The sequence below is a fragment of the Aulonocara sp. 'chitande type north' Nkhata Bay genome, linkage group LG9, assembly GCF_057382095.1.
Source record: "Aulonocara sp. 'chitande type north' Nkhata Bay isolate Kocher_YH1m ecotype deep benthic linkage group LG9, A_spYH_male_GT1.1, whole genome shotgun sequence".
NCBI classification, from domain to species: domain Eukaryota; kingdom Metazoa; phylum Chordata; class Actinopteri; order Cichliformes; family Cichlidae; genus Aulonocara; species Aulonocara sp. 'chitande type north' Nkhata Bay.
The window spans coordinates 25,538,443-25,562,684 of NC_141352.1; the positions used below are offsets into that span (position 1 = coordinate 25,538,443).

The 24,242-nt window shown below is 38.1% G+C and overlaps 1 protein-coding gene across 2 annotated transcripts in view; it reads left to right on the forward strand.

Annotated features, from left to right (window-relative positions):
- The window catches only part of cnksr2a (connector enhancer of kinase suppressor of Ras 2a), an 89,548-nt gene that overhangs the window by 27,504 nt on the left and 37,802 nt on the right, over nt 1-24,242 (forward strand). For both annotated transcript variants that reach the window (XM_086306720.1, XM_086306721.1), the window contains exons 2-9: nt 839-1,002; nt 2,386-2,588; nt 14,983-15,070; nt 15,478-15,519; nt 19,163-19,282; nt 21,639-21,698; nt 21,974-22,042; nt 23,809-23,955. In XM_086306720.1, coding sequence (XP_086162846.1) covers nt 839-1,002; nt 2,386-2,588; nt 14,983-15,070; nt 15,478-15,519; nt 19,163-19,282; nt 21,639-21,698; nt 21,974-22,042; nt 23,809-23,955 — 893 coding nt within the window. The remainder of the gene's footprint in view (nt 1-838; nt 1,003-2,385; nt 2,589-14,982; nt 15,071-15,477; nt 15,520-19,162; nt 19,283-21,638; nt 21,699-21,973; nt 22,043-23,808; nt 23,956-24,242) is intronic.

Genomic DNA, 24,242 nt, shown 5'->3' on the forward strand with positions numbered 1-24,242 from the left:
GATATTTAAACTGTTGGTGCAGGTAGCCCTCCTCTAAGTATATCAGGAGCATGCAGCTAGCTAGCATTACAGCTGAGAGGGGGAAGCCATCCTGCCATCTGACAAGCACAGGGAGAGGCACGCTTTCTTCTGATGCGTGTGATTTGGCAGAAGGATAAAAGTTCCTGTGAATCTTGTCACATGAAAGTGAATGTTTTTTTTAAATTATTTATTAATTTCTTTAGAATAAAAGTGAAATTTTTCAAATATCATCTTTTAATTGATTTATTTTTTCTTGGCACTTTGACAAAGTGCTTTTTTGACTCCATTATTTTTAAGAGAAGGCAGACATCTCTGTATCCATTATCTCTGAAATTGTGATTCAAGCCAAAACTCTCTAGATGGGGGTTAAAAACATGCACATTTAATTTTACATGTAATATTAATTCAGTTATGAAGAATAGGTGTATATAAATGTGTTTGCATTATTTTTATCCCATCACTCTAAAATGTATTACAGCTAAATTCATGCCAATAATTAGGAAGCTATTCGAACCCATAAAAGTAGGTCTTAAGTTGTCTGAAGCGCTTGTGTTGAAGGCACCTGTACTTCTTTTTAGATTCTTCAAGAAGACCTCTTATCTGAAAGGTGCTCTTATCTTCAGTTCTAAAAGCTCCTGGAGAGTCCCAGGTGTTTAAAAACTTTAGCACTTCTTCTTGTTTGGGTCCCTTTTTGACCATTTAAACTGATTGGAATCCAGAGGCTGAAGGTGAAGGTTGTGATCCCAGTAGTAGGTTTTGGAACAAATGTGAATGTGTCTCTTGCGAGCAACCTTGATAATGTGCTTGTCTATTGCAGGTCTGGACGACTGCTTGCAACAGTATGTGTGTGTCTTTGAGCGCGGAGGTGTTTGTGGGGAGCGGCTGCTGAGGATTAGCCACGCCGAACTTGAGGAGCTGGGAGTCTCTCGCATCGGACACCAGGAGCTCATTCTGGAGGCTGTCGACTTGCTCTGTGCCCTGGTGAGTTTGTGTGTTCTGCTTTGTGCTTCACTGTAGTGCTGAGCTCTCATTAGCAGTCTCTACAGCTGCAGCTTTAATGTATGCCACTGCCAGTAATGTGTTAGTGTCCTCCGTTAAACCCTGGCATTTCCTAATTGTCCCTATCTCAAAGTAAAAACAAATAGCCTCGTTTTGAACATTCGGAGTTCGAAATTAATGCAATGAATACTTTTTTGGCTTGAGAAACATGAATTTATGTTTATTAGAAAAAATTGATTCAGGGTTAGCAACCTCCTTTTTTAAGGAATATCTGGCAGAACATCAACATCAGCTGTACAAAGCAAGCAACACTGAAACTAAGGCGGCAATATATGAATCATAAAAAATGAGTTACAAATAAGTCATTCAAATGAGGACAGCAAAAATAAAGTCAACTTAAGATGATTAGCATTGTTTTTAGATATAAGATTATAAGGAAGATGAAACCTGAAACACAATGAAACCAGTTTAGCAAAAGTACATCTTAAAAAGAAGAAAAATAATTTCCTCAAATACCAAAATAGTAAATTGGGCAAACTGTTAGTTTAGCCAGACCATTAAGTTATCCATGTCATCTCAGCGCCAGCCCACTGATACCCTTCTACACACCCAATTGATGGGTGTGGCTATTTTAGCTGCTTTAGTTTTCAGCCCGCCCTCCACTCCAGCTCCTCCTTTTCTCACTGTATCTGACTGAATCTGTGCTGAATGTGTTGTCATTAATCTCTGCTCTGTGCTATGTGAGGTTCTTCCTGCTGCGCTCCCTGCTTCTGACTTCCCATGTATGCACATTAAAGGGTAGATCCATACTGTGAAACCGAATTTAACGCAGCGCAAAACAACAGTCTTTTTGTAGCACTCTCGACTGAACTGAACTTGTCACCCTTCTCTGTGCAGTGCTTTTGTCTTCTCTGCGTTGTGTGCTGTTTGCTCCACATCTCTGACATCTCCAGTCAATAAATCTGAATTAAAGTTCCTACAAGCAGATTTTAACATGAGGGCAGAGCAGATGATGAAAATGGCTTCCAGCAGCCTGGTCACATATTCATTCAGACAATTATTCCAAAAAAGAAAAGAAATCTCAGGAAAACTAGATAAATGTCACGATAATCATCATCATCACCCACTCAGACTGCGTTCTCTGAATAATTCCAACAACCATTTTAGTCATTGTGAGTCATTCATATCCATCATTTTAGTCGCCTCCATCGTGGAAGACAATAAAAGACAAAATGGAGCTTATTTTTTTACAATAAAATTGACCAATATGCAGCAAAATCTTAATAAAAGCTGGCAAACCTGCTGACAAATAATTTGTATTCATGAAGGTTCGCTGTTCATGTTTATATCTTTGTTTACATCTAGAACTCAGGGCTGGAGACAGAGAGCGTCAGGACTCTGGCTCACAAGCTCGGCGCCTCAGCCAAGAACCTGCAGAACTTCATTTCCGGACGGCGTCGGAGCAGCCAATCAGAGAGCAGGAGCTCGCGGCGCCTCCCCAATGATCTGCTGACCTCTGTGGTCGACCTCATCACCGCTGCCAAGAGCCTGCTGGCCTGGCTGGACAGGTGAATATACTCTCTAAATTTGTCTTTGCGCACAGACGCGGTGTGTTTATCCAAAGGAGAGATGATGCAGGTTGGTGCTTTAGTTGTACAAACAGATTTTATGATTTACCCTTTGTGGTGTGCCATAGGGTATATGCTCGAAATCTGAGGATTTCCATGCTTGCAGACTGTTTGTGTTATTCAATGATTCACTTGTATGACAGCAGATCTAGTCATGCGAGAGATAAAAATGTGAACTACGTCAAACTTCAGATTTTAGCCAAGCCATGCAGCTCTTTGAAACCTAAATCAAATCAATATTTGTCTTTGCAACAAGACCAATTCTCCTCGGTACACTTGGCAGGTGATGTTTTTCCGAGACTCTTCTGTGAGTTTAGGCTGTCTCAGTGTCTTCTGTCTGATCCTCACCATCATGGAGCCTGATCCCAGACTCTGTGATGTTGAGATCCGGGCCAGACCACCTGTTGCAAGACTGAAGTTATCAGACACCACCCCGATGCTACTGTCTCGGTTTGGATTTGTTTATTAGCACAAAAATAGATAGAAAACTTGTTCTGAGTACGATCTTCTGTCATAATAAAGGCTGTTCAAATTAGGATTGTTCAATATGTCCATGATGAAAAAATTAACAGTGTTTATGTAGGGCGATTAACACCACATGCTGCAGGCACTTATACTGTGCAATGCTTTTAATTAGGGCCCTCCATGAACATAACTCAATAAATTTGTCTATTACATTTATTAAAACGGGACCCAGAGAGCTCAGAAGGCTTTGCAGTGATATTTTGATGAGATGACATACTGTATTGACTTAAGTTAAGAAAGTCAATAAGCCTTCAGTGGTCAGTCACTAGATAGTTTGGGTTTGCTCAGCTTTTGTTCTACATTATTTGATCAAATTACTTTGAAACAAATGTCAAAATAACAACATTAAATATGGAATTTTTTTTTACAGTGTAGGCAGAATTGGGTGCTCTGACTGGGGTCTCAGAAGATTTCTGCAGATGCATTTGTATTAAAACATAATAAAACACTGATTAAAATACAAGAGAACGCAATGATTCAAAATAGCTGGGAACAAAGTGATTTACAGAGTGATGAAAACTTGGAAAAATACATGAAATGTAATATAATTAAATCACATATGATTAAAAAAGTACCTCTGGGGTCTGTAGGTAGGGTTAATATAAATAAATGAACAAAACAATAATAGCAATTTATGAGTGTTCATAAATTATTTAAACATTTTTTATGTCAGTTTCACATTACAGTGGACCAGTTATGCATATAACCCTCAGGCTAGAAAGGTATACTGGGAATGACTTTCCCACCATTACTTCTGTGTCTCAAAAGACCGAATATCACGTGAGTTAATTTAAATTTTATTTTGTAATTTAACTCACAAATTTAAACTTAAATATTAACTCATCCATGACATGCAATGTGAAATATTTGCACTGTTTGTACGATGCTGTATGAAAGGAATCTCGTATCTCAGACTATTCAAATATTTCTCATCATGTTTGAGTGAATATAAATACTGTGTATCTAGGTCTGGGCAATAAAACAATAAAGATCATTATTGTGAAACAGCTTTTACTTGACAGAAATATAAGATGGGTTAAATGTAAAGTCGAAAGAACTTGTCCATCCATGTTTTGACCGATGAAAAGTAAGGTCATTGATAATGACAGTAGCACCAAACCAGTCATGTGGTGGAAACAGAGTTATAACCATGTCAGATTATGTTGACATAGAGCGTAGGAGGAGCAGCCTGCAGCAGCACATGTGCTAATGTTTGCTCTATTGAAGCCGTACACACAAGTACGTTAGGAATGAATGACTGACAAAATTGTCAAGGTCTGCAGGAAGAGCAGACTGAGTCCGATGTGGAGGACCCAAATGCAGATGTCTGGAGACAGAATAATCTTAACAAAAGGCGAGTGGTTCTTTGGCTGATAATCCACAAACAAAAGACTAAGCATTAAATACAAAAATGAAGTGAAAACTTTAAATTACATTAACTAAACTTGGAAAAATACAACGAGATACAAGGAAGTGGGAAACACTGGGAACGTGCTGACAAAGGACAAAGGGAGACTGACACAACAGGAGGGTGATTGAGACAGCTGGGAAACACAGCTGGACCAAATTAGACATAATGAGACAGGGGAAGCAAAAGTGAACATAAAGCATGTGGGATGAGGGACTATCAAAATAAAACAGGAAGCACAAACATATTGAGACTAAGACACACAAGATTGACACGGAAAAAAGGTAAACAAACATGGGGACATGGCAGACTTAACATGGAGCATACTAACATAAAAAAATACAGAGATGTGACTAAGGACAGTAGGGCAACACTAAGGGAACTATTAAACCTATCTAAACTAAACTAGGTATTCATAATACATTGGAAAAACAATATGGGAATGAGAATAACTAATGAGCAAATATATAAATAGAATCTAGGAACATAAAAAAAATTCTCAAAGCCTAAAACAATGAAGATGTAACAAAATTCCAAACTAAACACAAAAACACCAGGTCCAAGACCCAGAACCACGACAACAAAAAATGTTCATGAAAACCTGCTGTCAAACAAGAAATACCAAGTGACACAGCCCAAGGCTCAAAAGATGAGGACATTGTTTGAAAAGAAGGATCAGAGCCTCTTTAAAGGCCTTCAAAGAAGCAAAGTAGCACACACTGCAAATGGTGTTGCAAACATGTTACCACAAAGACGGGTAGCAGCGTGGCTCATTTTTACCATCTTAAGCAGTGCCATATGCACAGTGCAACACTTTACAGTCCAAGGCAGTTTGTCCAGCACCATCCCTTGTGACAAAAAGTGAAGAGACACTGATAACACAAATGCAACGGTACTTTGTTGTAAAAGACACGATGCCAGTAAGCACAATCGAACATGTCGAATTTTAGCAGCTGATTAAAGTAATTGACCCCAGTTGCAAAACTCCATGACCATAAAAGGTCATTGCCGAAAAGGCTGGCTGTTCACAGAGTGCCTATCAAAGCATGGTAATGGAAAGTTGACCGGAAGAGAAAAGCGTGGTAAGAAACAAATGTGTAATCAATAGGGATAGCTGCACCCTCAAGAGGACTGTCGAGAAAAGTGGATTCAAGAACTTTAGTCAGAGCATCAAGAGTTACCACGAGCACACGTCTTCAGGAAAAAAAAGCTACAGCTTTCACATTCTTAATTTCAAGCCAGTCTTGAACCAGAGAAAATAGTAGAAGCATCGTGGCATATGGAGAAAAAGAACTGGAGTGCTGCTTAGTGGTCCAAAGTCCTTTTTTAAAAATGAAAATAAGCTTTGCTTCTCATTGGGAAATCAATGTCCTAGGGTTGGATGGAAGAGTCAAGAAACTCAGAATCCGAATTTTTTTAAGCAAAGTGTGATCTTTCAGATGTCTCCGATCTGGTGTCCCATGTCATGTGCTGGTCTTGGTGGTGGTTGGTCCAAAGTCAATGCAGCCATTTGCTTTCAACCTTAATGAAGATGCTGATTTTATTTTCTAGCATGACTTAGCACCCTACCACATTGCCAAATCTACTACAGAATGGTTTTCTGACCATGTTATCACTGTGCATGATTTGCTAGCCAAGTCATCTGTCTTGGACCTCACACAGAATCCATGGGTACTGTCAGGAGGAAGATGTGAAAGACTCCACTCAAATTAGCTTAAAGGCCACTTTCGAAGCAACATGGACTTTGAGCACACCTGTCAAAAGCTGACCCACTACATGCCAAACTAAACTGATACAGAAATTCATGAAAACCTAACCAAGTGCTGAGTGTGTAAATGATCATGCTTTTCATTTCAGTATTAAAAATCCTTTTTTATCCCTCAGTCATAAGGTTGATTGAGGTATTGTTGTCATCCTGCTGGGTAGGCAGGCAAGCAATATGGAAACCCAAGTTTGTGAATGAGATAACTGAAGAAGAACGTCACCTAGGAGTTTTTAATTGATACCATAGGTCTATCTACTAAACATCTCGGGCCAGTTTGAATCTCAGTAACCTTGACCTCAAGGTTAGAGGTCAGAGGTCAAGTTTTCTGAAAATCTTCTGCATGCAATAACAAGAACAAGGCAATGTGGGAATTTGAAATTCATACCATAGGTATACCTATGGTATGGTATGAAGGATGATAGGATACCATTGACTGCCAGCAGTAGTTTTAATAATAATTTTTAATAATTTCGCATACTCGAGTTCAGATTTTCATGTGCTGTGAACCATGAGCATCCAAATTAAAAGTGATTATATTATAATATACTGAGATCTACTTGTGTAATCATAATCTGAAAGACAAAGAAGTGCATTTCAGTTTCTGTAATATGTGATGTAACCTTAACTGAAAACTTAACTTGGTGTCCATTTGTCCTTATTTTGGGACCTTATGTACAAATCCAAAAAATCAGTTAATCTAAAAGAAATGTTTAGGAAAAAACTAAAATAGTGACTGTAGTAACAAATCCTCTCTCACTTCTCTGTTTTGTACAAGGAAATCTGCAAAACACAAGCTCCCTCCTGCAGATGTTGGTTGTTGACATCGTTTTTGTGAAATATGTTTTTTTTTTTTTTTTTGTAAAGGGATAATCTCAGACGTTTTTCGCTCTCACCATGCTTCTCTCCTCACTCTCTTCTGTTGTCTGTCACTTCATTTATTCATGACTCGACACGATCTTCTGCGCACAGCACACACATAAGCTACACAACTAAAGGTCTTTGACATCGGTTCTTGAAATGCCAGGCACCCACACCTGTCCTCAAGCCAGCTAGGCCACAAAACAAACATTAATGCATAGAGCCTCAGACTCATAGAAACGCCCACGGCCTCGTAAAAACACACACTCGCAGACAAACACCCACCTCGGCACGCACTGACACGCACTTATGCAAGTGCACACGCGGTCGCCCACGCAAAGTGATGCAATTGAAAATGGCAAAGCGACATTGAGATAGGGGTAGACTCAGCAGAGCTTTCTGTTCTTCAGTTGTGAGATACTGTGCAACAACTCATTTTTTAAAGATGTTTTTATCATGCAGATTATACAACAAAAGACAAAAGAACATTTTCCAGGTTTGTGAGGAAACACAAGTGATTTGAAATTGATGACACCAATATGATCCCACTAAAGCTTTATTTTGATGAAATAACATCTTATAAAATTGATCTTTACAGTCAGGAGAGAAGAAATGTGTGAGCAGAACAAGATTATTTTGTTACTGAAGTCAGACCTTTTTGGTTACTGAAAGTAATGAATTCATTAGGGGATCCTAACAATGTGGAAAAGGTGAGCACATCAGGCTAAAAGCTGCCCTGAATTTGTAACGGCAGGATGGTTTCATCTTATAAGGTACGCAACAGAAGCAAATTGGTTTAAAATGTGTTAAAAATGAACTTTCATCTCCTTCTGATTGCTGCTTATTAGACCTCTCGGGGACGGAGGAAAAGTGCAGCAGCGGTTCAGCGCTCAGATTGCAAATGTGCAGCAGCTTCTCCCAAAATGACTTAAAAAGACATTTTGCAACCTTTTCATGTATAAAATAACAGCGTGGGTAGAGTACACACAATCTTTTTGCTGCCCCTGAAGACTCCATATATGTTTACTTTCCCCTTCCAGGCATAATTTTTACCTGACTTGATCGATTTTGGTTTCTTTTAAATGAACATTTGAAAGCTCCTCCCTATGAATTAATAACGTGGCCCGGGAAACTGCATTTTAAATGCGAAATATTTTCCGATAGATTTGAAAAAAACAAGCAAAAACAAAAAAACCCGCATCAGTTCGAGTGTTTCAAATGTATTTATTTATTTATTTATTTTTTTACCAGTTTCGTGAATAAGGAGACTTAGAGGTATGGGGTGTGTTGCTGGGTTGGAGCTGTTAAATACATGCCAAATAATCTATATGCAGGTCATGTTTATAGTGCAATCAAAAAATCCTATACATTTATTATGATATAGGAGAGAATTTCAAATCACACGGATTGTCAGGCAAGGTCTGTCTTGTTACAAGGAGCACATTTATTTCTGTGATTTCTTAGCAGATTTATGGCTCTTGAGTTCTGGAGGACAAACATGATGATGACGTTGCATGATGTAGCATGCAGCAAAAAAAATACAGTCATTAGCTTTGTAGATGGACAAGCAGAGGCATTTTAAGACAAATCACACTGCTCACCTCTGTGGTACGCAGTCATTGTGTCACACACAACAATAGCAGTATGGCAGAGAGGGATCCTCAGTTTATGATTTAATATAGACTATATATCTGAAAGGCCAGAAATTGCCTTTTATTTGAGTTATTAGTGTCACCTATAGGAGCGCCTTGCTACTGATGGGGTCTGTGACCTTACAACAAGCTCACAGTCAATTAATCACAAAGGGTAGAAGTGATTAACTTAAAAAATACTCACTTGCAAAAATCCCAGAAGCACTACATCCCATTACATAGGCTAATGCCTCTGTCACACAGGCCTAGAAATGGTCAGTGACCTCTGCAAATCCACACGTCACTAAGGAAACAATATGTAATATCCAACCGGTTGGTGATCCTTGGCTGAACTGTGTCTCAAAGAGGATGCTGCACCAAAAACCTCCTCATCTGCATTGTGCTTCTCACACTTTCACTGCGTCACAGTTTTTGGTACAGCACCAGAAACCTCTTTGCATTATCTCTTTGCAGTCATTTTCACATTTCAACATATTTGACACAGCAACCAATTAGGGAATACACATTCGGCGAAACTAGTGGTTAACGTACACTACAGTGAAATATGGATGGCAACCTCACTGTGACTAGGCAAATCTGGTGGTTGCATTGAATTTCTCTGCAATAGTTGCAGTGATCAGCTGGTTGCCCAGTTCTTTCAGTCAGATTGACAGGGCTTCAATAGTTATTTCCATATGATTTCTAGACTAATTGCAAACACACTGCAAACAATCTCAGTCAGCTGAGTCGGTGAGTGCATCTCATCTGTGATGCGTCTCTGTGGAATAGGGGACTTGTTTCAGCTGGTTGGTTGCCATCTGACTGTATTTTGGTTATAGTTCTATGTAAAAACAGATCCATAAACAGTGTCATTGTAGAGGAATTTTTGAATATTTGTTAAAACCTATGACGTTCTGGCTAGACTCTGGAACCTAAGTAATAAATGTGAATTTCTGTGGATGTAGATGGAAACAGACTGCATGTAACTGCCAATTCGAACACATTTAGTTTCAGTTTACACTCAGTTTCCTCCCTTCACCCTCAACCAGCTTTGGCAGATCTACGCACCTCTCTGAGCCTGTGTATGTTGGAGGTTTCTTCCTGTTAAAAGGGAGTTTTTCCTTCCCACTGTTGCCAAGCGATTGCTCATAGGGGTTTTCTGATTTTTGGGGTTCTCTGTATTATTGTAGGGTCTTTATGTTGCAATATAAATCGTCTTAAGGTGACTATTGTTGTTATTTGGTGCTATTAATAAAATTGAAGTGAATTGAAAATTGAATTAAACTAATTCCATCTAATTGCTGTCTTATCATGAACACCAAATTCACTTTAAGGGGGCCAACTATTATGAATGGCTGGCTTCTGTCTTCTAAATCATAATTTCAAAGGCAACAAGATGGCAGTTTCAATCTGTTGGTTAATTCTGGTTGTGTCACAGTCTCCTATCAGAGTATTCCCTAGTGTGGTTTAGCATAAGGAAACAAAACCACTCAAAGATGGCCTGCATACTAAATAAAATCATCCTTCAAAAAAACAGACAGGTGCAATCAAACATTGAAGGTTAAGTGACAAATTCAAATTCATAGAGGAAAATAAGGGAAACGTCTTTCTGAAATGAAATGAAGACAGAAAAGAAAGTTACTCTTGTAGAAATATAAATGATAAGAGTATAAAATGCTTTGGGTGATATAAACAGGAGGAATGCTAGATTCAGTCTGTCAAGCTATGAGCTATAGAGATGTCCATTTTAGTTTACCCTATATTTACTTCACTTTTGAAAGTTTGCCAAATTAGCTTCTAGCAGTTCTAGTTTGCAGTGAATCCAGATCCAGAAAACTATAACTGGATTATTTTCAAAACTGATGATTCTCAGGCGCATCCTGGAGTCAAAAGCATCATCCTTTTTTGTGTGTTTTTTTGATTACTTACATTTATTTGCAGCTAGCTCTGAGGTCAGCATCCTTAGAAAGATCTATTTAAACTGAGTTTAAAAATGTCTATCTTTTGAGATATGACGGAGTTAGACTTTAAGAATAGTAAGTTTGGAAGGTTGGACTACAAATAAAGGCTGCACATTTTTATCTTTATCTGTACTACACCTTAGTACCAAGTGTTTACAATGTAGCTATTAATGTATAGACAGTTGTAACTGGATTTTCAAACATGAAAGAAAACTTAAAAACATTGGGATTCCTCAGAAGGACGAGGGATGTCTTCATGCAAAGATTTATGGATGTAATGCAAACATATTTGGGCCATGTGGCTTTGCCTCATTTATCTTTTTTTGTTTGCTTTTTGGACCTTTGGGGTTTTAATAAACTCAAGGTACCCTACACTGTAGTATCATCATAGACTCTAGTTGGGGTAAAAACTGTTGTTTGAGGACTGGGGCCTGGTGGTTAGCAAACAGTCTGCATAGCCTTAGGTCCTGCATATATATATAGCACTCAGCCTCAATACTGATGACCCAAATCACACACACCACAGATAAATCATACACTAGAGGCTGTGGCCGAATTTTAATCTGGGTCTTTAGAACAATGAAGGAAGTGTGCATCTTTCCATTCACTTCATTACGTTGTATGTGCAACCCATATGTCATCAATGTGCACTAACATTTATAGTACTGTACGCTCCTTGGATTCGTCTCTCTCTGTGTGTGTGTGTATGTGTATGTATGTGTGTGTATGTGTGTGTGTGTGCCGTCATTAGCACCCCATTAGCCGCAGCATGTACCTTATCGTTAACACCTTCTCCATACCTGAATAGTCCATTATGCTTCAGTGTGACAAGAGGTCCATTTATAAACATTGTGTTGGCACAAAAAGGGGCTTTAGAAGCTCGTCTCTCACAGGAAAAAAAATAGTTTTTTATAAAAACAAACTTGATAGCAGAGTGTGCACACTTTAGTGGAAACTATGACCGAGCATACAGACATGTGGGAGACATTGGGAATTGACAATGCCAGTGGCAAAGTAGCTTAATGAATCCAAAGTGGCCTAATAGCTCCTCTCGCACAATTTATTTCTTTCAGACCGAAACCAGATTAAAAAAAGAAAGAACATCCATGTCTAAATTGTGCTTTTTTTGTTTGTTTATTTCTAAAACCTGAGCTGAAATGAGAAATAGTCAGTATAAGGTGTGTAAATTGGTGCACTCAGAACAAGATGGCCTATTTACCTGGTTCACTAACGCACTTTCTGTCTTTTGTCCACTGCTGCTGTGTCCTCTTTCTTTAGAGAAAGTGCATTACTGTTCAATCCCCTGAAACCTACCTGCAGTGGTTTGGATTGCATACTCGCAGCAGAGACATATTCATATTCAAATAACAAACTCTTTGTTTTTTTACTGTTCTTAAACTTTTCTTTTATTATTGGGTATGTTTCGGTTAATGGCTGTAGTTAAGTATGAGGTTTGAGCATAGATTGCATCCAAATGACAGAGCTTCTGCAAAGTGAAACCAATGCAGGAGTGCCTTCATTCTGCATTGTTCTTTAACAGAGGGTGACTCCTCTGGTTGCAACTCATTTATTCTGTAAATTAGGGTTTCATGTAGAGTGAAATAGATGAGAAAGTAGGGCATGTTTTACTATGAAACTGCAACATCCCTCAGTTTTGGTCAGATATGCCACTTGATCGTCATGTCTAGTTTCAAACACCAAGATGGCAACTAATTTGTTATGTCCATCTAAAAAGCCAAGAGTATGTGCAGGCCAGTGGACAGTGGAGGAGTCTTCAGCTCTGCTTCAACAATCCACCCCCACATGTTCTGCCATGTCACCTATCCAGCGTTCAGTCCAGACATCTATTTATGGTTTTCCAAACCAGTGTTTGTAAGTCCTCTAAGGAAGCTAACCACAAATTAACTCTTTATGGCTCCAGTTTTCAACTTCTTAAAACCTCTGCACCACCAAAATTGATCTTTATAAATATAAATTAAACAAGTCTAGACTCCCAAAGCTCCTCTATATCATCATCGTTATAACAGCTTAACAGTGCATAACCCTTTCCTTCTGACAGTAGTAGTGAATTACATACAAGATAACAAGATAGTAGTTGCATAAACAATTTGGCTTTTTAAATATAGATTTGATGATTTTTATTTTTTTTAATGCTATAAAGTGATGGAGCATTGATATTTGTCGTGCTGCAGAAAGTCAGTAATTGCCAATTGCCAATTGGTAATGGGTTAATTGAGCCAAAAAAACAGACATTCTGTTTTGAGCTTCATAAATATGATACTTTGCCACTTTTCTCTGCTGCTTGTCCTGGCAAAACTATTTGGTTTTAGATCTGGTGGATTTAATTACCAGCAAGCCTTCAAGCTGTACCACTATCTAACAAGCCAGGACACATACAAGCCTACTGGCTGCCAACAAGAAGAAAGGACTGGTGCTGATTTTGATTTGTTCAGTAACGAAGAGATGGAGACTGAGGCAGGGAAATGAGGACTGGCTTATTAAGATTTGAAAACCACTCCGAGACAGATGGCAACATGTGGTCAGTGTATCTTACCATTTCTGATATTCAACAAACAAAACAATCAATTCACCTTTGAAGAATAATCAATAAAGTGGAAAAGTTGTGAGTACAGTTGTGAGCCTGTACCAAAGATGAAGCCACCACATCATAACAAAACTCTTCTTTTTGTTCTTCTTTTTCCTTATTTGCTCCAAACAAACACAACAAAAAGGAAAAACAACATACTCTCCTTACAAATTTGTAAGGTAATAACTACTTTCATTGTCGTAAAGTTAACAGGTATGTACAGAGTGGGGGCACGGGGTGGCACCAGCCCCAGGGTACTTTTTCTCCCACTACATTTTAGATGTAAACATTGTACTTTGTATTCCAATTTACTTTGAAGCTTTTAAAAAAAAAAAACATTTTTAATTAGATCTTGTGTATATAAATAAATACAAGATTAACATGAGGTTGACTGCATAAAAATTAGCACATTTTTGTGGGTCTCCTGCAATACTTGTGTTCCACTCTACTATATTGATTCCATTATAGTCCACTGTTAGGTGATGTCCTAATTTATCAAGATATTCAAGTTTTAAGGCAAGGCATTATAATTATATGTAGTTTTCATGAAATGAAAATGATAAACATATAAATTAGTAAAAGTACATAAAATAGGTCATTTTAGCCCATTGGTAGGTGGTTGCTATGAGATAAAGATAAAGAACCTTCAGGGACATAAAATCTACCTGTGTGCCAGTTTTGGTTGTTCAGCTTCTGATTGTATGGCAAATGTATTGATACCAAGTAATCAATTGTGTTTAAAAAAATATAATGTATGCGATTCTACGATTCTTAAAAAGGGTCATTTGATTACTTTTAATTTTACATATTAAACATAACACTACATATATTTTGATCTTAAAAACTGTTGTTAGTTTCCCACTTTGCAAAATATTTTTTCCAATGTAAAACAATTTCCTGTCTCTTGTCTTGCCAGTTTCATGTAACAGCATGTGCATTAGAGCATAGGGTTGCACATGAGCCTGAATAGTGCCCAGTGTTTTTTTGTTTTGTTTGTTTGTTTTGCTTTTACACCTTTTTTTTATCCATTGCATTTATTCATAGTAATAAATCATAATAATACTACAGTCGGCCAAAATCCAAAATAATTATTGTTTCCCCCCCCCCCCCCCCCCCCCCATTATAGATGACATTGTTAATTAATTAGTCAATTTAAAGACAAAAAGGCCAAATTATGAGGACTTTCGAGTCAATAAACTAGTTGACAACATCATTGTAGGCTCTTGTAATTATAGATTTTATTATTTACTGATGGTTAACAGACCAAACAACTTCCAGTTACATTTAAAAATAATAATAATAATTGAGTGATTAGTCAATAATGAAAATAACTGCGATTAGCGGCAGCTCGAGCCTCACAGATTTTTGGTTGTGCTTTATGTTCACCGAGTGCACAGATTCATTTACCATTGTGTTTTAAAGCAACTCCCTCTCTCTCACTAATTAAAGGGATTCTTACATGCGTGTCTGTGTTTGAGTCTAGTTTGTGGCGTGTCTCCCTCCCCTCCCCGTAACAATGCTCCTGTCCATCTCCTCTGCACATCATCTAATGCTGCAGGAACATTATAAGACATACTGCTGTGTTATCTTTCTCCCCAGGTCTCCCTTTGCTGCAGTGGCAGACTACTCAGTAACCCGAAATAATGTCATTCAGCTCTGCCTGGAGCTCACCACCATTGTACAGCAGGTGTGTGGAATTGTTTGTGTGTGTGTTTTGAAGGCTTATAGCTCTTATTCCCCGCCACTTGAAGTGTGCGGCAGAGGGTAGCTGCTGTGCCATATCCCCAAAGAGCGGTGTGTCTGTGTGGGTGTAATGCAGCAGCCTCAGCCTCTGCATCCTTGAGCGAGAGTCAATTCTTTGCTATTTATGTCCTTTACAGTCTGTCTTATGTATGACTGGTGTGTGTATATAAATAAAAGATAAGTGTGTCTGTTTGTGTGGGCGTGTTTTTATCTGTCAAGGGTAGGGGTACAGTAATGTGAGCCCTAGACTGTATACGTAGGTAGTGTAGCAGCATGTGCAGCATGAGATGGTGAGTGTTTGCAAGACAGGATGTACTGCTTGCGCTACATTAAATTTCTCTCGTCCCGTAGGACTGTACGGTGTTTGAGACGGAGAACAAAATCCTTCATGTGGTGAGTCCTGCTTCCTCGGCCAGCTGTCGCTTATTTGCTTTGTGTTGATGGGCAGCATCCTGTTTTTCTTTTTTTTTCTTTCCACATCCCCCTCATAACTGCTGATAAAACACACACACAAACACAGAAGCTTAAACTCCCTGCCAGAGACAATCAGCAACATCACTTTTTTTCTTTTATGGAGCTATAGCCTGGACTCTCAGCTTAGCCAAGTGTAAAGACTTGAAACAGTAGGAAACTGCTAGTGAATCTCTGTAAAATGTTGAAACAGTAACCTCCTGTGTGACTGTCGGCCACAGGATACCTACATAACAAAGTTCCTTTTTCCATATTTAAGGCACTACTCTTAAAGTAGTGATTAAGGAGCTTTTAAAGTTAAAGCTCCTTTAGTCTTATGACAATGGTCATGTTTAACCTAAAAAACACTCCATTGCCGTAGAAAGCTTTATCTAGGTTTTGATTGCTAAAATTTCATTTAAACCTACTGTTTAAAAGAAAGTGCCCATTTGTAAACCTCTTTTTATACATCTACTGCTCAATAAAACCAAGAGCACACTTGAACAGCTTACATTTTTGGTGCGAGTTTGAATCTAGCCCTCAACTGGCTAATGTGGCTTCCAGAGACTGTTATATAGTTTTTTTCATTGCATGTCATTTTCATTGCATGTCATTTTCATTTATGTCATTTTTTCCCATCAGGTTCACGTGTGTTGACTCCAGGAAACGCTCCTACACAAATACATTTTAAATGACTACTGCTATACTCTAAGAATTTAGGTAATGAAGCATAACTTGTGAACTAATCCAGGCAGACAACCGGCAAAACATAATTAAAAACACCTAAATATTTGCATTTTGGTTTGTATGTCCCTCCTCTCATTTCAAAAACTGTCTTTCCAATCTACTTCCTACTTTTTGGGTATATTTTACGGACATGAATTTGTGCACTGCTAAATCTGAGGATGGTTAGATTAGTGGTTCCCATTACTTTAGCTGAACACAGTTATATTACCAGAATTTCTCCTGCAGCGGCGGATGTAGAGGGAGGGGCACACATACACATATTTTGGTGAAGATATTTATTGACATTAATTCATATTCAGTCATTTTATCCAAAGTTTGACCATCACAGCTAAGTGCATAACTTTTGTACCGACTCTCATTTAAAATTCTAAATTTGAGAGTAAAACCAAGCCTCAAACAGGTCCTGTATTTTTGCACAATGCTATGTTAAATAATCTTAACTAATAGTTCTTACAAGAATCTTAATATATTGTTTTCCCCAACATGTAAAATATGTAAAATGAAAAACTGAAGACTTGAAGTGACTAAAATAGTAACAAAAAAAATGTAATGGAAGAAAAAAATATCTCCTGTTTAATTTAAAGCAATTTAATGTTTTGTTATTTAAAGTTGATTCGTATGTTTCAGAAGTACAGCTTGTTGTATTTTTATGGGAAGAACAAGGCTTAGTTGAGCTTTAGTTCAGTCAAGCTGCCAGCTGCCTCCTGGCTTCAGCTTCATCCTTAATACTGCATTTACACGACACTGGCAGAATGAAAATAACACTGTTCTGACTCAAGTCCAACTGTAAATATACTGTGAGCTTTGGAGTCACATAATTAGAGAAATTTAAATGATCTACTCTTTCTGAATCTAATACTCTGAATGAGCTCAATTGATTGTTCTGATGTTGATACTGAATTTAACTACAGTATTAGAGATTTGCAGTCAGTTCTCATCATGATATGACTGAAATTCAGAAATTCCTTATCTTTTGAATTTAGATGTTAAGAATCTTCTTTTCAAACTCTAAACACATACACATATTAGGTACATTTATAACTGCTTATTCATGTAGTTATTATACAGCTATTATACACACACCACACCTACATGGATTGGGGCCAAATCATGGTTCAGTATCCTGCCCATGTAGTGGAGAAGTTCAGGATCAATCCACTGACCTTTTGATTGGCAAACAACCCATTCTACCACCTCAGCCAAAGCCAGCTGTATGCTCACTGAGTACAAATGAGAGTATGGGCAACAGATGTTGCCTGACCTGATGAGTCTTGATTATGCTGCAGCATTCGAATGTTAGGGTCATAATTTGGCATGAACATAATCAAAGTATGGATTAATTCTGTCTTGTATCAGTGGTTCAGACCGGTGATGGTAGTGTATCTTTGTGAGGACATTCAAGTCTCTGCAGATGTTTCCAGCACCTTGAAGAATCAGTGCCTGTGGGAATCATGTAATTCACCTACTGTTAAAGTTTTACTGCTTCATTACCAAATTACTTTCTTCTTTCTTTGCAGTTGCTGTTGGGTATACTTGTCCCACCTTGGGCTTTGGTTCTAAAATTTTGTTTGCCTTGCTCAGATGTTTAAAAATTACATTAATTACATTTGAAAATGTTAGCAGCATTTAGTATCTGCAAAGCAGCCCAATTACTGTAGATCAGCATGTCCCAAGATTGGATGGCAGCTAAAGTTTAATTGACCCTTTTCACAGGACACTTCTGATTTGTCAAACTCTGCTTCACTAATTGCTGGAACAGAGCCATTGTTAATGCTATTAGTTTCACCCGGGCTTTCCCTGTTATGACAAATTGACATTTCGGCTGTGAGGAAGACCGATGAGTCCGATTCATTTAGACATAGTCAAGAGTACTCTGCTGCCAGCATGGCTGCCCTCAGTTAGATTAATGCAGCAAAATGAAACACAAAGTATAAGATGGACACTCGTTTTTTTACAGATCAGATTCTTGGGGAGTGAAAATCCATAATATGATGCCTACCAAGAGTTCACCGTCTGTGGTTTCTTTTATAAATGTTCGTGAAAATGTTTGGCAGTCTCTGCCAGATATTATCCAAAACATCCGCTCAGCGCTTTTTCTTCCAGCTACTTTCTTTTTTTAGGGAAATCATGTCTGAAACTATTGACAACATTTTGAATGGAGTCTCATTGTGTCTGCCAGGAAAAAAATGTTGCTCTTAAAGTTTGTTAAGATGCAATTTTTCAGTGTCGTGGGCAGCAAAATAATCCCCATTATATTTGGTTGGAGACAATTATTTCACAGATATCTAGAAAGTAAAGCCAAAGCTATCTTTGTGATTAATGTGAACCAACCTTGTAGTGGCTCTTTGCCCAAAATCAAACCTTAATCAGACTCAAAATCAGAAGGCCACTGGAGCACTGCAGGGACGTATTGCACGGGGGTAAAATAAATAAGCCTCTTTTTTTAGGCTTACTTATCTTCTGCAAGCAGGCAAGCGCATGAACAGAGAAATCATGGCTCTTGGTCTTTTTGTGCCTGCATTGCTCAAAGTTTTGTCCAATTTTCACAAAACAGAAATAAAATAAGCTATATAATGTAAATAAGTAAATAGGAAAAGAAAATGCATATGCAACAAATCATTCTCACTTGGTTTAGAGCAAATCTGCAAAAATATCCACCTGTTTCTTTTCCTGGGTAAAGTTACAATAGAAAAAGCAACAGCAGGAGAAGCTGCTGAGGCACAAGGCTAAGAGGTTTCTTAGAAATATAGTCTAATTTTGACAGCTAGAAGACATGGCTTGTTCTTTGTTGTCTAAATAAAAGCCCTGTTTGTCCCTGTTCTATCCTCCTTTTCTGTAGTGTAAGACTCTGTCGGAGGTGTGCGAGCACATTGTGTGTGTGTCATCGGACCCGCTGGTTTCGCAGTCAGCCCACCTTGAGCTGGTTCACCTCACCAACATCAAGCCCTCTGAAGGCCTGGTAATCACTGTTTGTCTGGGTTTAACAGCCCAAGACCCACCCTTCTGTTTATTCATGCAATGTGTGAATCTTATTGTGTTAAGTCATACTGTGTCCGGCCTTTGTATGCTCAGACAAAGAAGAAATACAAGCATTGTTTTCTTTTCTTTTCTTTCTTTTTCTTTTTTTGTAGAAATAATATACACAGTAAAACAGAATTTTGTTTAATTTTTGAAAAAAAAAAGCGCAATTACTATGAACTACTCAAAATATTAATTGATTTGATATAACACATATGCTTGCATGCATGACAGACCTTCTATCATACTTGAGAGTAAAGAGCCACAAATGAGTCATTTCTAGTTCAATAATTAAACAAGCTATTTTATGCTTTTGGATTCAGTTGAAACTAACACCTGCTTGGTATACAACACTGAGTTTTTCATTTTTGCTACAATATTTTTACATGTTTCTGTGATATAGTGAACAATCCTAAGCATTTCATCAGTTTCCAAACTATGTTTTCATTCACCATACTGAAAACATTCTTAAAGATCATCTTCTCCAGGGGCAATTTGGGAATGATCTGTCCATTTTCCATCAAAGTGGCTTAGAGATCATGAAATTGAATTTTTTTTTTTTATCTTAATTCAATCAAAAATCTACAGTTTGCCTTTAAAAAGTGAGCGTACAAGCTGAAGTCCAGAAAGTCCAACTTGGAGGACTGATCAGGCTGGAATAGCTCATCATCAGTCAGGATTTGGTCCAGAAGCTAATATCCAGTATGCTGCAGAGAACAGCAGATACAGTTATGAAGAAGAGTCAACTCTGTAAATACTGGCTCTTTGTGTGTGTTTGGTTTATTTGCATATAAAAGTCTTTAACAAACTTTGAACTGAATGTATATGATATGCACTACATCATAGAAAAATATAGAACAAATAATCTCCATAAATACTGATGTGACAAAAAACATTTTTTGTAATTGCCAAAACTGTTGGCCATGACTGTGATGGTCACTGAAAAACTACAAACCTGCAGTTAGCTTAGCTAGCATGACAAAACTTGTTAGCTTATCTTATGCTAGTTGTAGATAATGTGGAGGTTAGGTCTCCATGTTACCATATTTTCTAGTCATATCAGTAATTTTTTGGCAGATCAATGAGTGTTAATGATTGATCAGTCAAAGTGCTGTTCCACCTTCCTGTTATTTTCAGGTTTAACAATTTAACCGTTCACTTTGGAGAAAATGATTTCTCTCAGCTGCGAGTGGTCACAGTGTGTTGGCTACTAAGTGGAGTGTAGGCTAGCAAAGGGGTAACTTTGGCTTTTGGCTTTGGTTTATTTTATTTAAATTTTTAACATTTTCCTCTAGAGTAGAACATAACAGAAATCACCAAACTATAAATCAGATTTAATTTAGATTATTGATAATATCTTAACCAGCCTAATGAGTTATTTACCTGGAATAGTTTTCACTTCACAAGTAGACCTCGTCAGAAGTTAACAGGTGAAACCTTTTGTTTCTTTATGAGATCATAATTTACTGCCTGAAGACGTACTGTTGGTATGCATTAAATTTGTGATATTCAACTTCAAAGTGGGTAAAAATCTTTACTCTAAGACATAAAGATCAGTCAGACCAGAAAGTTTTGAAATTTTGAAAGTTTAAAGTGCAAGTTTCAAGTCACAAAAATTGTTAAACAATATGATCCAACTGGCACCACTCCAGGAAAAAAAGGGGAAGTTCTTCAGAGTTACCAGCCTCAGAAATCACTAGTTAATGGCACCTTATTACTGCCCACATCAATACTTCCTCGGGTTCAAACATCTCAGTCTTAGAACGAAACCATAACTGAGGGGAACCATAAGTGTAGTTACTAGTATAGATCTTCGTATCATATTCCCAGCAAGAAAGCAGAGACACATACTGTGGGTGTGCATTATGTGTTCCTGCTCGGTCTGGAAACACAAAGAATGGACATAATATGAGTGGAAATCTGGAGTATAGTCTCATATTTTTGAGGCACATAAAGGGAGAATATCTGCATATGGTTTTCCACTGTGATGCATGGAGTTGTAGCAGTGAAGGCGTGTGGGGAGCTTTGCTGGCAACGCTGTTGGAGATTAATTCAGAATTCAAGGACACGCTCTTATCCACCACGGCTACTACGGCATCCTGCTGCGACACACCTTCCCATCTGGTTTGGGCTCAGATGCTTGATTTTTTTTTTTTTAGCAGGACAAAACTAGAATAAACTTTCTGTTTCTGTGAGAGCTGTTTTTAATTTTACAACTCATAAATCAGTGTGTATTTCCAAATATTTACTAGTATCATAGAGCACTTACATTTTTTCTCCATTCCTTTGTCAATTAGGGAATGTACATAAAGTCAACCTACGATGGACTCCATGTTATCACAGGAACTACAGAAGGGGTGAGAGGTTTATTAATATCCCACTTTTCACAAATTGACCTAGTGAACTGCAGACTTCCCCTAAAACACCAGTTATTGTTCAAATTATCTGCAAATCTGAAATTTGAATTTATAACATCAGAATATCAGTGACTCTGGAAGACTTTCCCTTGTTGCTTTATTGCAGCTTATTTAAGTAGGGTTTGCTGAGAAACCTCAGCAGTGCCCATGGATCGATAGATCAATTCATAGTCGTCTGTTTGCCTTCTCTTTCTCTGGCTCCTGTGCCTCTGTAGTCTCCGGCTGACCGCTGTAAGAAGATCCATGCAGGAGATGAAGTCATTCAAGTCAATCATCAGACCGTGGTGAGTTTTTGTTGGTGTGTTTGTGGGTGTGTGTTCTCTTACTGAGTACCCAGTTTTTTGTGTTTACGCAGTAAACCATTAAATCTTATTTGATTCTTTGTATATACAAAAACTCATTCAAACAATAATAGAATTGGATTTTTTTGTGATGTCATGCTAACTTTTGGTTCTTGTGATATTATTACATTTGGGTGCTGTTTTGATTTTACTGAAATTCTAGTCTCCCCACTGTTTCTCTGTTTTCACCCCCCTCTCTTGTCTGTGTGCTGTGGCTTTTTTAGGCTTTTCATTGACACTCTTGCGAATGACGTCGTATGACAAAATTGACATTACATCTGCTGCTAATATGACCCTAAAAAAGATTTAGCGCAAGTAGTTCTCTACATAATATAATTTTAAGATGGTTCCAAAAAAAACCAAAAAACTAAACACTAAAAATTTCAAGAAAAGAGACCGCTTTCATGATTTGAAATAAATTTTAAGAAAAGTAAGAAAAGCGGGATCGCCTTCAAACTTCCCAACAATATACTAGGCCATAGCTTGAGTGAGTACATAGCTTGGCTCAACATAGGTCAGGTTATAGGTCAAAGGTCAGACAGCACGTTGCTCATGAAAGCCTGTTGGAATAATTGCACTTTCTGAATGCTCTTATTAGATTTTAATAAGTTTTCTTTTTGGTTTTTGGACTTTGCTAAGTCCTCACTTCTTACACTGGACCCTGACAATAAATAAGCCTTTGAAGCTGCTGAGATAGTATTTATGTAATACAATTGGATGAAATAACACAAAAGAGATAATGTGATGCTCATGTGTCATGAGAAATAAACAGCTGATGGTCAGATGATCAGCTCTGGATGAGATATATAGAATTCTTGCATTTCTCACCTCAGTGTTTTTTGTTCTTACAAAAATCTGCTGTTTTGGTAAGGACCAAGAAAAAAAGCTCAAATAGATATACCCTATTGCTTGGCAACAAACCTCAGACAGATTAAGTTAGCTGCTAGCTGCTGAATATGAACTAAGCATCTCAGGAGTTTGAAAGACGGACAGGTTGTTGAGTGTTAAAACGAGGGTTTCAATTATTTGATTATTAGAAGAAAAAAATAATCGCCATGTTGCTTCATCCCTGCTTGCTACTGATAGGATTTTCAGTGTCGTCAGAAAAGAGTCACATGAAGATTAATTTTCTGTCTAATGATTGATAAAATGACCAGTATAAGCAGGAATTTATTTTATTAGCTACTTAAACCAAGTTCCTGCTTGGTGTTTGGTGATTTAGTGGCACTCCTTACATTTGTACTGTGGACCGTGTACAGGTGCAAATGCAAGCAGCTTGCTTTCCAATTAGTGTAATCAGATCCTCTAACCTTTCCTGTTGCCGTGTTTACTTTTGTTTACCCTTGTGTGTTTCTGTTCACAAAAGTGCGCTGATGTGGGTTTGTAAATATAGTGGGTAAACACAAATAAAAATAACCAAAAAACAAAACGATTTGTGATCACATGTATTTGTTTTCAAATTGAGGGCAGGTTACATCACATGAAAGCTCTATAGATAGACTTTCCACCTCCACACCCACTTGCCTTGCACAGAACGCTCAACAAGAGAGATCCAATCACGACGTGGACAGAATTCAAACTTCAGGCTGCACATAAAGGCTACTTACTGTATAAATAAGGGTGTGATTGTTTTGATCTGTATATAGAGGATTTCTAGTTTTTCTGCAGATCACTTTACTCTCTAATTTTCCGTCCTCTCTCGTTCACAGGTGGGCTGGCAGTTACGTAACCTGGTCGGCTCGCTGCGGGCCGATAAAGGCATCGTGTCCCTGACCCTGAAGAAGCGTCCACAGAGCACGCTCAGCTCTGCCCCTGCGCTGCTGAAGAACATGCGCTGGAAACCCCTGGCTTTGCAGGTGGGACTAGCTCTACCTTTTATAGACTTTATTAAAGCACTGCACTGGCCCACATAATTCCCCACAGCATTCCCTCTCCTGAACGACTGGAGCTAAAGCGTGTAATTAGGTCAGGGAGCAGTGGCTCAGCATGGTTTTGTTTGCCAGCTGAAACACACTGGACTGAAAGGGAAACGAAAACTGATGATGCCCTCAAGCCACGTTCCCAAATCTCTTATGATTTTAGATTATGGCACTATAATTATCACTGATTATCTAGACAAAGGGGGAAAACACAAAGGAGAAGA